The sequence below is a fragment of the Streptopelia decaocto genome, assembly GCF_964273445.1.
Source record: "Streptopelia decaocto genome assembly, chromosome: 13".
NCBI classification, from domain to species: Eukaryota; Metazoa; Chordata; class Aves; order Columbiformes; family Columbidae; genus Streptopelia; species Streptopelia decaocto.
In genome coordinates this window covers 10,159,844-10,174,191 of record NC_138668.1, presented here as the reverse complement: position 1 = coordinate 10,174,191, position 14,348 = coordinate 10,159,844, and the positions used below count along the sequence as shown (strand labels likewise).

The following is a 14,348-nucleotide window of genomic DNA, read 5'->3' as shown; positions in this document are numbered from 1 at the left end:
GCTGAGTCTGGGGTCGTTCAAAATTGACTCCAGCACCGGTGTGTTTTGTTCAAGTCATACACACTATTTTCCAAGAGCTGTGAGGCTGCTGAGGAGATCACCGGCCAGACCAGCAGTACTCCTGGAGATTAATACAAACAGGTACCTCTAAGTATAAACTCGATGCAGTAGCTTTAGCACAAGGGTAGACAGGGTATCCAAGAAGGCTGAAACTGAGCTGGCACTTGTCCTGGATGCTCTTCTGAAGCAGCTTCTTTTAGATTCTCCTTCACTTGTTTGGACAGCCACGCTTGCACTTTTGCACTGTGCAAACCATCATTCAACTTTTAAACAGCAATTAACACACAGCCAAGATGGTCCCAGAGCACAAAAGTTGGGGACTAGGCAGTAAACAGCACATTGTGGGTCAGCAGCACGCCTCCGCATTGCATCCTAGCTGTGCCCCTCTATCTACCCTCTGCAGAGTAAGTCACCCCATGTTTTAGAAAACACTTACCATAGCTGATCTTTAACAACAGATTTAATTTTGGACTTGGATCATTTTAACAAGAAGTACCACAAGTTAATAGATAACAAATTTTATCAAATTCTAGCTGCAGTCAGGCCAGCCCTGTAGTTTGCTGTAGTTTCACGGCCCTCTGGTTACAGCTCACTTTGCTGTCTCACACTAACAGAGCGTCCTCGCTTTCTCTCAGAACAGCACCCTTAGTGTTAGGGTTTTAATCCCTCCTCTCTCCTCCCCGCTCCACAGACAGGCAGCTCAGTAACACTGCTCCACCTGGTACCTTTGTCTTCCTTCACTACTTGAAATAAGAGAGTTTCTGCCCCTCACTGTCACACCCGTGCCTCTGCATGACCACGCACTGGGCAGCACAGATGGGCTTATTTGTACATACACCCACTGACTGCTCTCAGATGTATCTTCCTACCTTATTCACTAGTACCTTCTCTGAAAGACAAGAGAGAGGTGCAGAGCTGGACCCCAAGGGATGCAAAAAATATTCTTTCTTACACAGGAGAAGGAATAGAAAAGTATCACCAGTAACCTGGATGCAGTCAAACCACATACAGTGCATATTTTGGGGAGGGATAGATGGCTACAGTTCCCTTCTGTAGTTAAACAGTCCTGCCTCCTCTAAAGAAGCTCATTTAACTTTGGACCATATCCTTGGGCCAGCCTTGCAGCTGATCTCACTTGTGATCCATTGTTTTTACTCCAAAACTTAAAATCGGGCACAGAGGCAGGGTTAAGGTGCCCTACTCATACTCTCCTGACCCAGACAACATACTAACCACAAAAATGGAGTAGCATGGAAGTCACCCCATATCCACACTGTCATGTCTATCTCAAAACCCAGCTGAAGAGATCCTCTCAGGACTAAATGCACTGAGACAGTGACCTGCAGGTGACAACCCATGGTTCTGACATTTGTGCCCACCTCGGGCAACCCAGGGCGAGGAACTCTTAGCACAAATGAAAATAGAGAATAGACATCTGTTGTTTGGGAAATCTGTTCTGAGCTGGAAGATGGAGAGTAACAGCACAGCTTCAAAGCAACACACATTGTTTCACAGATTTCCTTGTCAAGAGATCTTGTGAGAGGTGTGAACATAACAAAATGTCATCGTTTCTCTAAGCTGAATCCACACAAATCATGGCCCTCAGTTATAGATACAGGTTTCTAGAGCAAGCAGCTCAAACACTATCTCATAGCCTACCAGAGCAGTTTGTCCCACAACACAAACAATCCTGTTATCATTCTGCGGGGATGCCTGTTACACACTCCTATGAAAGGGTTCACAGGTACGCTACATGCACAAGAGAGGAACAGCAGAAGCAAGGTGCAGCAAAGCAGAAAATCGCAGAAGTTACAGTAGCTGCTTAAAGTATATTCTTTATTTCCTCTAAAATCAAGACCACTGAAAATGCAGCATTGACCTCCAAGTCCTGAAATATTAAAAAAATTATTTATTTGAAACCACATTTAAAAAGCATTCACCTTACTTCAGGGATTGCTTGTAAACTGGTGAGGCATTTCACCTCAGAATTTTTTTTTCTGTCCCTCAAACTACATTTTGTCACTATATGTATATGCACACATATACATACATATATATATATATATATATACACACAAATATATAAACCAGTGCCTAAGCAAACCTGTGATGTTTTCCCATCCGCGCCTCTCTCCCTGGTTTGCGCAGTTTGAGATCTACGCTGCTTGGCTTTGAAACAAGAACTCACCTTAGGTTTTTCTGCATGTTTGAGAGTCTTTGTCAAGTCAGTGGTGTTCTCAGCTGACGACGCTCCCTGTATCCTGGCTCCATCTCCAGGTTCCAAGCCGGGCAGCAGCGTTTGTGAGCAGCTGCAGTGGGGCTCCTTCACCTTATGACCAGAGATCAGGTAAGTCTTCAAACCTACAGAAAAAATAAACAGTCAGAACCATAGAAAGACCAAAATAACAACCACCAGGAATATAAAGATGCTCTGTATGAAGTGGTGGCAATTAGGATTGCCCAACATCTGCTGCTGTCCCAGACACAGGAGACTAACACAGCAACAGCCAGGACTGACATTATTGCATTTGCACTCATGAACTTCTGAAAAACAGAGCTAAGACCTTACGTATCCACTTCCAAGTTGCAATTTGAGCTCTCATACTAAGTCTTTGCTTCCGCAAGGGATCTGCAGCCTGTTTTTCAGTGATATCTGTATAAATATTCTACTTCTGAAAAATGACATGTATTCCTCCACTTGTACTCTCCATTTGTCAGAGATATGTTGCGAAGATTGCTTCATGCTGGTAGCACATTGAGAAAGGAAATGGCGTTTAAGTGCGAGAAATTCTGATGGGTTTTCATAGTTAGTGCAGACTTCACATTTTTAAAGAACAAAATCAATCTCTCTCATGTACACCCACACGCGCTCTCTGCAACTGTTGTACGAATTGAAGCGTAATTGGAAAGCAGATCCAATATTAAAGGCCAGGCTGGTAAATACCATGTTGTGTCAAGCTGAGCTGTATCAAAAACCTGTTCAAAAAAGAAAAGATCTGAATTTCATTTAGAATATTCCTTATTTTACTCCCTTGAAACTTTGCATTGTGACATTTTGGGTTATTTCTAGGCACAGAGACTAAGAAGACTACTAACCACACTTCTTTCTGAATTTAAATGAGTTAATTTTATTGCCACTGTATGGGCAATCTCGCACTCGGCAAGGAAGGGCACTGACGCGCTCCCAAAAGCGCGGCGGTCATCAGCTCGCAGAACTGGAAAGCGCTCGCTGTTCTGTGCTGCCGGAGCCCGCTGTCCCGCGCGGTTCTGCAGCCGACCTCTCGCTCACGGGGTGGCTGCTGGGCTTGTATTCGGGTCAGCTGCGCATCACCCCCTCCCTCGTCCTGACACTTGGCACCAGCCACCGCCAGACACGTGACTGTCACAGCCATCGACTGCGCTCAATTGCCTCCGTCCATAGGAGGAAAGCTGGAAATAAATATGTCAAGCTGCAGTCCTTGGAAGAGGGCAGGTTTCTGTTCCTTATGATAGGGTCGTTCTCTCATAAACTTCTTCACAGGCAGAAAATCATATTCTATAAACCATTTATTTTGGTCTGTAATATGTCACACGAACAGCACTCTGTCTGTAACCTTTCCAATAAAAGTAAGTTAGACATACTAATAACAACCTTGCCACTTCTGTTTATTCCACCAGTAACTTAAACTCCTGAACACTCCTTCAACCAACACAGAAACCCACATCCATATCAACCATTTCAACCTCAGGCTCAAGAGCCGCTGGGAAAGCTACGGTTCTGTCACACAGCGCCCCAAATTCTGGAGCACTCGCTTGTGAATTTGAGATGTTACACTATAGCCAATCTTTATTTTTATACCATTTATAGTAGCACTTGGATTTTATTTGGCAGTGCCACTTAATAAAATCCTGAGCTGCTGCTGGCTTCCAGATGTAGGGCTGTCTCCTTCGAACTCATATTGATGGGGGCTGTCATTTAAGGAACTCACCACAATCGGCTTACAATTGTATGTTTGCTGTGGTAAAAGCTGGAGCATTAAGATTACTACTCCTATTTTCAAAAGCTACCTTAAACAGGATTATTTTACCATGCCTATTATCCCTCTATTTTTTTCCTAAACCACCTCTTAAAAAATAGATATATTTTTGTAAAGGCACTTCTTACGTTCTTACTGCACTGCGTGGCATATTTTGTCAATCTGTTGCATACAGTAAAATTATCTCCAGTTTGAGCTCCACACTGAGGAAAAAGGGTACAATGCGCCAGAAACTGCAAATGTGTTTGGGAAAGCAGAACCCACTCTTGCCCCAACCTGAAAACACAGTGGCTGCAGATCCCGGGCTCTGCTGCTCGCACCCGCTGTGTCCCATAGGTTTTAGCTGCAGGGTTTAAACTTGGCTAAAACGTCTGGTCTTTGGCACCAAGAACTGTAAGGATCTCTTTATTAACTCCTTGTGCTCTCCAGCCCCACCACATCCACCAAACAAGGAGCGTTACTCAAAATGGGTAATCAAGTTCTTTCCAGAACTTGACTAACATTGCCTGCCTAATACTTTGTTTGTTATTAAATCCTTCTTATGATAGCAAAATTCAATTTGCTTTAGTATTCCTTGTAAATCTGTGACACTTCACAAAGCAACTCCTTCGTTCAGTCTGAAATATTTCGGTATTAAAAAAGGGGTCATTAATTCAGTAGAACTGTATCGATAAAACTAAAACGTATTCTACAAGAACAGTATTCTTCCTCCTACATCTCCAGTGAATTACTACAATCAACACTGTCATTTTCCATACAAATGGTGTACGGAGTGAAAAACAAGCACACCACCATGTAGCACGTTTAAATCAATTAGGTAACACAACAAAATTAAATGAATAATACAGCAATGGAGGAGCTGCTATTTTATGTGAAAACCAGCAAACGTGGTGCAATTTTTGGTGTGTGTTGCTGCGCAACGATGTAAGTCAAGACATGGCAATGAAGAAAGTGCTACAAGATGCTTGTACTGCTATTTATAAAGGCAAAGCTCACCCTTTGTTTCCCTCCTGCCATTCCCAATCTTATACTCACTCCCTTCCCTCAAATTTATTCAAAATAAATGCTCAAAAATAACACAACCTCAAGCTGCCTGATAGCGAATCTGTACTCTGGCAGGTTTTATCCTGCAGTGCATTTCTGCTTCTTCCAGAGATGGCTCTTGGAAACAAAGACAGGGAACTGGCTACAACAATGCAGCCCCAACATACCAATTTAATGTATATAGTGTTTCTGCCTTGGGGAAAAAATGAGCTACATCATTTATCTTTGAGCAGCACAAGCTATTTCCTTCACTTGCCTTTAAGCGTTATAAAGAGTAACAGCTCCTGCGTGCTGAGCTAAAACGCTCATTTATTGAATTCAACCATTTTGAATATTGACACGGCAGTGTTTGTGAAGCGCATTTTTGACCAAACAGTTAACAAGTGAGATCTCCACAGAACTGCAGTGGATTTTAGTCCTATTACCACTGCATTTCAGAAGCTTTTGGAAATTTCTGTACTTGGCTCCTTTCTTCGGTTCACTTTTCTTTTGACTAGTGGCACTTCTCTGAACTTACACAAACATAAAATCATCCCAAACGTTGAAAAATACTAATAACAATTAAAAAAAACATACGCATGCACTCACACGCAAATTATTTTCTCTATGCACAAAAATAAACAAAGATGTAAATAAGACCACGTATAAACATCTGTCTTCAACCTGTTTTTGGTGGCCCTGCCAGTGCAGGTCAGACCCAGCTGGGTCAGGCTGGCGCTGGAGCTGCGTTTGCACAGAAAAACTGTCCCAGGTCATCAGTGGGAAGTCACTTACTGGGAAGGAACAGGGAAAGGGAGAGATGTTCTGGTGCTTCAAGTCCTTAATTAAGTCATTAATTTCCTTCCCTTCAGTTCATTTATCCTCATGACTTCAGGACAGAAGCTGCTGTTAGGCCAGTCTAATCTGATTTGTACCCCAGCAGAGGGCAACCCACCATGCCTTGATTAAAGATGGGATGAGTTCTCCCCCAGGAGATCTCAAAAGGTGAGGGATTAATACAAAAGCTGGTGAGCAATTCCTTGGTAAGATAAGATCCAGGTTTCAATTTTTGATGCTCCACCTGTATGGAATCGAAGCTTTTTAGCCTTCTATTGACAGTGGACAGGAGAATTACTTCACAGCAAACTTTTCATGTCTCTTCACACTTCAAACGCTTTTGAAACCCTTTCTAGCACTGATTCTCAGAGACACCAAAAAACAATGGCAATATTTTAGTCATGGTCTTACTGATTCATTTCATAAAAAGATAATCTCACTCCAATTATATATTCCTGTTCTTCCCTCCATGAATCACTTCACTTTTTTAGTTGCAGTACAGAGAAACAGTATTTAACTAGCAGATGACATCCCTTTTCAGAATAACTGCTTCCTTCTGTTCTCTAAGACTAGTAACACTCCCTGATTGATGTAACAAAATCCAAATTATATTAATTACACCTCTTTTACCAAATAGCTTTATATTAACAATTCTCCTTCATTATTTATCTCTCCATCATTTCACTTAGTGTCTACACAATTAAATCATTTAATCACATTACTTTCCAAATAATTATTAAGTATAAATTTACAAACCTAATTGAGCTTGATTTTCACGGCCCTCTACTTTTGTAGTATCTTACCTCACAAAGTTAAAATTTGCAAGAAAACTGTTTCATCATGTAAAAAACAGTGGGGGATTGGACTGGATGATCTTCTGAGATCCCTTCCAATCCCAAACATACTGTGTGATACTGTGACTGTGACTCCCATGTGAGAGCAAGCTGGACACGACGAGAACATGAAATGCTGCTCCAAATACATGTGCGCTAGAAACCGGAGGACAGAAACTTTCACTTCACTTTCACTAGAGAGCAAATCTGAAAACGATGGATCGGAAATGTAAAATCCTTTTCCTAGACAGACTCCGTAGCCAACACAAGACTGATCGACTGAGGCATCTTCAAAGAGGTACCAGTGACCAATCTGAATGCTATGCCAAGAACAGTACAACTTTAAATGTAAATAAGGGTCATTACTTCTACATTTTTTTTTCCATTTTCCAGTCTTAATTTGGCAAAAGATTGTTACACTTAAGAAGTAGCTTCAGCATGGTTTTCTTCTTGAAGCTTCTAATAATGTAATGATTACAACACTTGCTTATGTCAAAACGAAGAGAAGCAAAAGCTCTGAGGAATGTCCTCACCTAACAAGAGCACCTGGTAAATACAAACTGGATCATCAAAGGGGCTGTGATATCCCTGCGTAACACCTTTTGGTCAACTGCACTGTCACAGTTGTGAAAGCAGAAATCCTCTGCTCTAGTAGTTATTCTACATCACAACTCGCTGGAGTCGCTCTGATTTTGAAGCTCAACTTTACGCTTTTGGTTTTCAGAAAGTTCGGCTTGTAAAGGCCTATAGGAACATTTTGAATTTCAAGGAAGCAACTACATTGTAATTAGATGGCTTGGAGAGAAAAAATTCCAACAGGGAAAAAAATAATAACGATTTGCTAAAAAATTAATCAATTTCTGCTGGAATCTCTGAAGCAGCCCAGAACTCGTGGGACTGTGCAGAAAGAGGCCACTTACAGGACAAGTCCTCCCTGAAGAGGTGTCAATGGGCAGCGGACCAAACGTCCGCTTGCCCACGCTGAACAGAGGGGAGTGCAGAGCTTCCAAGGCAGAACCTTCCAGGCTCCCCAAAGGCATCAGCCCAGGATGCAGAGTTATTAGCCTGATCTTCTACTGCAAGAGGAGCAGCTTTTCCAGCAAGTTTACGAGATGCTCCAAGACTGGAAACACTTGCCTGACCCAGGCTGCCAGCAGTGCCTGATAGGCTGCGCCCAACAGAGTTTACCCAATTTCCTGAAGGAACTACGGGCAGTCTGATTTAAACACCAATACACACAGCATTTTATAAAGTGCTGTTCTCCCTCACCCATCAGGAAGATCCAAGAAAAAGGAAGGAGCATTTAACTTGACATTTTGTCTTCACGTTTAAATTTTACTTCAGCTCCAAGGCTGTAATAGCTCCCACCCCACACATATCTATGGGTGCTTCTGACCACGAGCTCACAGTTCCCTCATTTTTACTTTTTCTAGACCTTCACCTTTTTCACCACCTCCCCAGATCAACTAAATAGGATTTTCAGAGAGGAGTAAAACATATTTCCATAACCCTACAGAGCAAATGCACATTTACTTTATTATTTTAGACAACTTCCCCGGAGTCACTGAGAATTGCTTCTCTTTCAGGCACAGCATCTCTCTTGCTGTCCTTCCTCCAGGTACCAGGGGCAGGCCCAAAAAGCCTGCACCTCTCCCTCGGCACACAACCTGATCTCTCAGGTTCCGCAGGTGAGCTTAGTGCTGCCAGCTATCAGGGTGGCAGAGCTGCTCCTTGCAGGAGAGCCCAGACAGACGGGTCCTGCCTCGCACGGTCCCTTCCTGTTGTCTCCACACCCCAAAGCAATCTGGTCCCGCAGAGCCAAAGTCAGCAGGCTTCCTCACACACAACTGGGGAAGACTTCTATGTTAATTCTTATAAGCCCTAAACAAAATGCCTGCACATTTCTACTGCTCTTGCATGACGTATGGTTGGTGTGCAACATTACACATCACAGCGGTTTACTAAACACTCCAATATTATTAAATACAAGCCCCAAAGCCCCACATTATGATACCCATCCTTCTTGAAAAATAGTGGTGGAAGTGCCAGGGAAGTCAGGCACAACGCAGCCACTTACCAGACCAGTAGGATATATGAAATACTTTTAATGTCATTCTATGAATATTTTGTTTGAAAGCCCTAAAAATATTCTTAAGAATTGTCCTGCTGCAGTCCTGAATTTCTCCAGATATTTTAGCAAGAAAGCTGTAAACCGAACCCACATCACTGTCATTCATATCAAAAGGCATTTTCTGCCACTCACATTGCAGGTCTGTGCAAGATGACATTGGATGATTTTACAACAAACAAAACTAATTTTCTCCCACCTGCAAAGCTGTATTTGTGATAAAGCCAGACCTGCCCTCCAACCCGCAGAAACCACTTCCAGCTCAGAAAAACAACAAAAAAAGCAGCACATAACCCAAACCACCTGGATTCCAACAGACCAGCCTACCTAGAAAAGCACTTCGTATGTATGGAGCAGCATTTCCTGTGGCTAAAGTTAGAAACGGAATTTATGAGCCAACTCGTTATCTTAGGTCTCTGGAAAGCAGCAACAATGATAATAAGAAACAGAACTTTATAGACTGAAACCACAAAAGAAACTCCAAAAAACAAAATCCCAAACCTATCTTCATAATCTCCAAAGATGAATTGCAAAAGGCCAGAGAAACCAGAGGCATCTTCTATATTATGGAAAACCATTGCTCAACAGAAGAGGCAAAGAAAAGTGTTTACTTTTGAGCAGCAACGGTAGGCTTAGAAAATGCTGATCAACAACATATGTGTAATTTTAGTATTTAAAGTTTGCCAGTTTTAAGTGGGGAACCCGATACCTGATCCTACAATCTACATTTATAGCTAAACTGGAGAAATCAAGTTGCAGGCTGCAGGTCTATCCTCCTTCAGTCTCTTTTACGTTTTTCTCACCTGTGTAAGGAAAAAACAAACACCAAACAAAACCCTGAAAAATACTGGGGAGAGAAATGCCTCGGCAAACCCAGCTCAAACACCATTGTCTAGCTACCACTGTTGGCTCAGGAACATATTTACATCCAGCTTTTAAAACTCTACCAGCAAAATGAAAGACGGGCTGGTGAGTGAGACCCGTCCTAATCCTGGGGTTTACGATTGCCCTTATTTACTTTCTGCTCCACCGGCTTTGCCCACGTGCCACTGATCACGGCTTGAAAACAAATGGCTGACGAGCGCACTCACTGGAATTACTCTCTGAGTTTTGAACTGATCTTTTACTCACTACAGTTCACAACTTGACACCTTAACAGGAGAGAAGAGTCCATTTGATTCAGAAGGCTTGCCTGGGATTTTTCAGTCCTGCCAGGGCAAACAGCGCGCTCTACGAGAGAAGCCAGAAGCCCAGCAAATTTAGCAATGTGTTGCAGATAAAAAGATTATCTCTGTCTTAAGGATTCCTCACAAAATCTAAGAGATATAGGATGTTTCTACATTTAAAGCAAAAAGATGGCCTGACTCTACGACTGTCTGGCTTTTACTTACTGCTCAGTCCTCCTGTAAACTCGCCTGCACTCTTTGCCTCTGCAATACCTTTGTGAAAACAAATGCCATGGTATGATTACATGCACCGAAAAGCATCTGCTTGGCATTATTTTTTTTCACATTTATTGACTATCCCTTTGCCCTCTGTGTTAATTTTAACAGCTGAGAAGGAATCAGTATGATGAGGGAAAACAAAATTTTTGAATACAACTGCCAAAACAAGAGTCAACCAAGCACATGCAGGCACGGCTTTTTCACAGGGTTCAAACTTCTTCAAAAATGACAATATTCCTACCACAGAATACCTTTTCTGAAAATATACCTAAAGAATAATGAATTAGAAATCAAATCTAAATATGAATGCAGTCCGTTTAGAAACTCAACATTTGCTTCACTGGGTTGCGACTGAGGAGCAGACAGGACACAGCAGTGGGTGCAGACGGAACCACCCCAGCCCCAGGAACCCCCTGTGCAGCACCACCCGGCTCCCCCCTACACCCCCGCGCATGGAGCCGTACAGCCCGCTGTGCGCGGCTGCGCTGATGTAAAGCAGATGTCAATACATTTCAGCTACACAACGTGCCTGTTTCGGCATGCTAGGGACTCTGTTCTTTAAGAAAAATGATAAGGTGACAACACTTATCTTTTGAAGACATTAAAGAGAAATGTTTTCTTACAGTTTTTTGTTTAGCGTGCCGATGTGGGTTTGGGGTTCCCCCCTCCCCGACTCATAGTTGACAAGAGCATACCTCAAAGTTCAAGGCTGCTTAGCCTTCCATTTTAATAAATGCAGGACCACGCATTGAGACCCAGGAGTTCCTCAGTACTGCACCAGCATTATGTGCATCCCTGTACTTAGATTAAATTACTGCAAGGGGCCCGGCCACAAGAACAGCACGGGAGGAAGATGATGGAGGGAGCCCTTGCATGGAGCCTCCCTTACAGTCGCTTCAATCCAAGCTTTCGGTCACGCATCTGTCAACGTTTCTTTCCCTGGTGAATTTGCACATGTGGGAAGTTCTGACATTCCAGATCGCAACGATCCTTTGGGGATATGTGGCATATACTTCCAAAACTTCCTTTTATTATAAACAAAAAAGCGTTTCCAACTTAGAACTACATTTTACTGTGGGAGGGAAACAATCAGAAAACTGCACAGAAGATATCTCCAAGGCACGGATTTCAGCCAATCTGTTTAAACAACAGCATTATAAAACAGAGATCTACAGATAGATGAGGATTTTTCAAGAAAAATTCCACTCCTCTAGACGAGACAATTATACAAAGCCATAAGCATTCCAGGAAGACATCCTATATATTAAGTTTTCTTCTGGCTGCCATACCTTAGGAACTATGGATGGCCATACCAGCTTCTGCTAAGTACAGGCAGAATTTAATAAGTTGAAGAGAGAGAGGCTCCAAGTGAAAGTTTCACCAGCTCTAGGCTCTTGGGAATGAGAATTTATTAATTTTAAACTAAAAAGGCATGGTCGGATTGAAGGCAGTTAGAAGTTTAGAAGAAATCCCACCCAGGAAAATTTCACTGGGGACTGGAAGATGCCACCTATCTTCCTGATCGATATTTTAGAAGCGATGAATAGCAAGCGCGCAGGATGCACAAAAGGATTCCAATTAAAAAAACAATAGTCTGATGCAACTGAAGCCCGCTCCGGCCCGTGGTAACAGAGTGAGCTATTGTGGCTCTCGGTACTAACATTTTTTTAATAGACTCCAGACAAGAGCACGCACCAATTTAAACAAGACTTTAGAAGTCTATTTTGTTACACTGGTGCAATCTCTCTGTGTTGACAGGACTACAATCAGGCAAATTCTTTCCCACTTGCATAATGCAGGTAGTCTGGATCTGACATGCTAAATCAGCATTTTATTTAAGCCAGGACAATCCTACGGGCTAATTAGGCCTTCACAAAGTGCCGTGCAGCTGCACTGCTCTCTATGGACTTGTAGGCAAGTAAACCTAAATCAACTAAGAAATGCGGGCAAACCTACTATGAGCTGGTGAGCTCCTCATGTTGGAACTTTTTTTGGTTGATCATAGCCAAAAATTGACAGTCTGACATTTAAAAGGTAAAGTAAAGACCGCATGTCACACCGTCATCAGCAGTTTTAAGAATTTTTTTCCAAGCAACTGATCAAACAATATTGAAAACACACAGCAAGCACCCACATCTTAAGTCAAAATGAAAATGTATAATCTCAGGCATCTTTGTGATCACATACAAGAAAACTAACTCATATATTTCCAAATATCCATCACATACTGGTAAGAATGACCCTTCTCATTTAACCTTTCCTCAGGACTGGCTATGCACACGTGGAACTTGCCACCTCTTCCCATTACAAAAAGCAGTAACAAGGTAAAAGTAATTAATGGAGAAGGTGTGGCAGGGCTTTGGGAAATGCACACCGCTGGAGCTGCTGTGCAACCTCACTGCACACTCCGGCCAGCTTTGCTCCATGCCTGTTTATTTGCACTGAAGCATCGTAAGGGACAAAAGTAACATTTCACAAAAAATACTGACGATACCTCAAATAACACTTCATTAACTTGATTAGCCCAAGTCACACTCAGAGAACATAAAAGATGTGTTCTTAAGGGACAAAAAGTAAAAGAAATAAATTTGCATACCATAGACAATTCATGCATTACAAATAAGAGGATATTAATTTTTTAAAAAATTACATCTCAGTTTTCAAAGTTAAAGATCATCATTTTTATCTTTGTCATCAAAGCCTGCCAGCACAGTTTGAAGAATTAATGTTCAAATCAAGCATTTGGTAAATACGTTTTATTGTTGTTAAATTGATTAATAATGATCTTTTCTGCCCCCATCCAAGCTCTGTTTCTCTTCAGCCAGAACTGAAGAGCTACCTAGTGAGCGAGCACAGCTTCTGCAGAGCCTGCAAATAACATTGCTCATCATTGTATTTCAACAACATGGCAATCCAGCAATCCCTGTCCCAGGCTGCGGGAATCATGCAAGCTTAGAGATATTAATATTTATTCAAATGGGCTACAAGAAATTCAATAAATAGAAATTACGTTGCACTACTGAATTCAGTCATGTCACAATTCCCCCAACATTGTGCCTTGTGCAATACAAACAGGCGGTTGTAATTCCAGGTAAGTTGTTACTCATAACTTATGCACCACTTGTTTACATGTGGTTGACAGTTCTAAATGGTTACTAATTCAGTACAGAAAAATAAAACTAATGCAAATAAAACTGCTGCAGGAGGCAGTTCAGAATAACAATATATAGCAGTAGTATAAACACTGGTAAGGTGGTGAAGAAGAAATTCTGAAGTGCAGCCACCACCTAAGTATCACTATGCAGCTGTAATTTTAATTTAATTGGCAAACTCCAGCCACTGAGTATTTACAGTGTTCCTAGCACAAAAGAAAGATTAATTCGAGAGCCACTGCTGAGAACAGCTACTGAGTGTTTTGTCTCCCCCAAGCAGAGAGAATCATCTTTTCAGTTTATTCCCACTCCTTGAGTAAAATATATAAACAATCTCTCCTCAAAATAAAAGAATTTAAAAGCCACAAAACAAAGTTAAATAGGAAATATTTCCAGGACTATGTTTATTCGCACAGTCAAAGCGTTTCTGAGATTCCTTCCATTTCCTCCCTGTATGACATTCAATCTCTAGTCCTGACACGACACATTGACTGTCCTCTTCCTCTGCACATGGCAGCCGTGGCTTCAGGCTCCAGGGTGGATCCACACCACAGATCCCTTTTACTCAGGACACAGCACTAAACCCACCATGGAGACTGACTGTGTGTTGCTACACGTGGAGCAGACCCTCAAGGACACGATGGCTCCTGTGATGGCCGGTGGCAGACAGAACCCACCACCCGGTGGGAAGGCGGCCGTGCTCTTAGCCGGTTACGCCGATGAGACAGACCCAGCAGCCTCTCCACTGGAAGAGTCTTAGCCAACAGCTGACTCTTCTTTCAGTTGTTTTCAGCCTGTGATCCTTAGACTCTGAATTTATGGAGTAGTTATTAAGTGTCTGTGAACAAAAATCA

General features: G+C 42.2%; 1 protein-coding gene across 2 annotated transcripts in view; it reads right to left on the bottom strand.

The window, feature by feature from the left end:
• The window catches only part of ADCY9 (adenylate cyclase 9), a 92,608-nt gene that overhangs the window by 44,679 nt on the left and 33,581 nt on the right, over positions 1 to 14,348 (bottom strand). For both annotated transcript variants that reach the window (XM_082064662.1, XM_082064663.1), the window contains exon 2: positions 2,249 to 2,421. In XM_082064662.1, the coding sequence (XP_081920788.1) occupies positions 2,249 to 2,421 (173 nt within the window). The remainder of the gene's footprint in view (positions 1 to 2,248; positions 2,422 to 14,348) is intronic.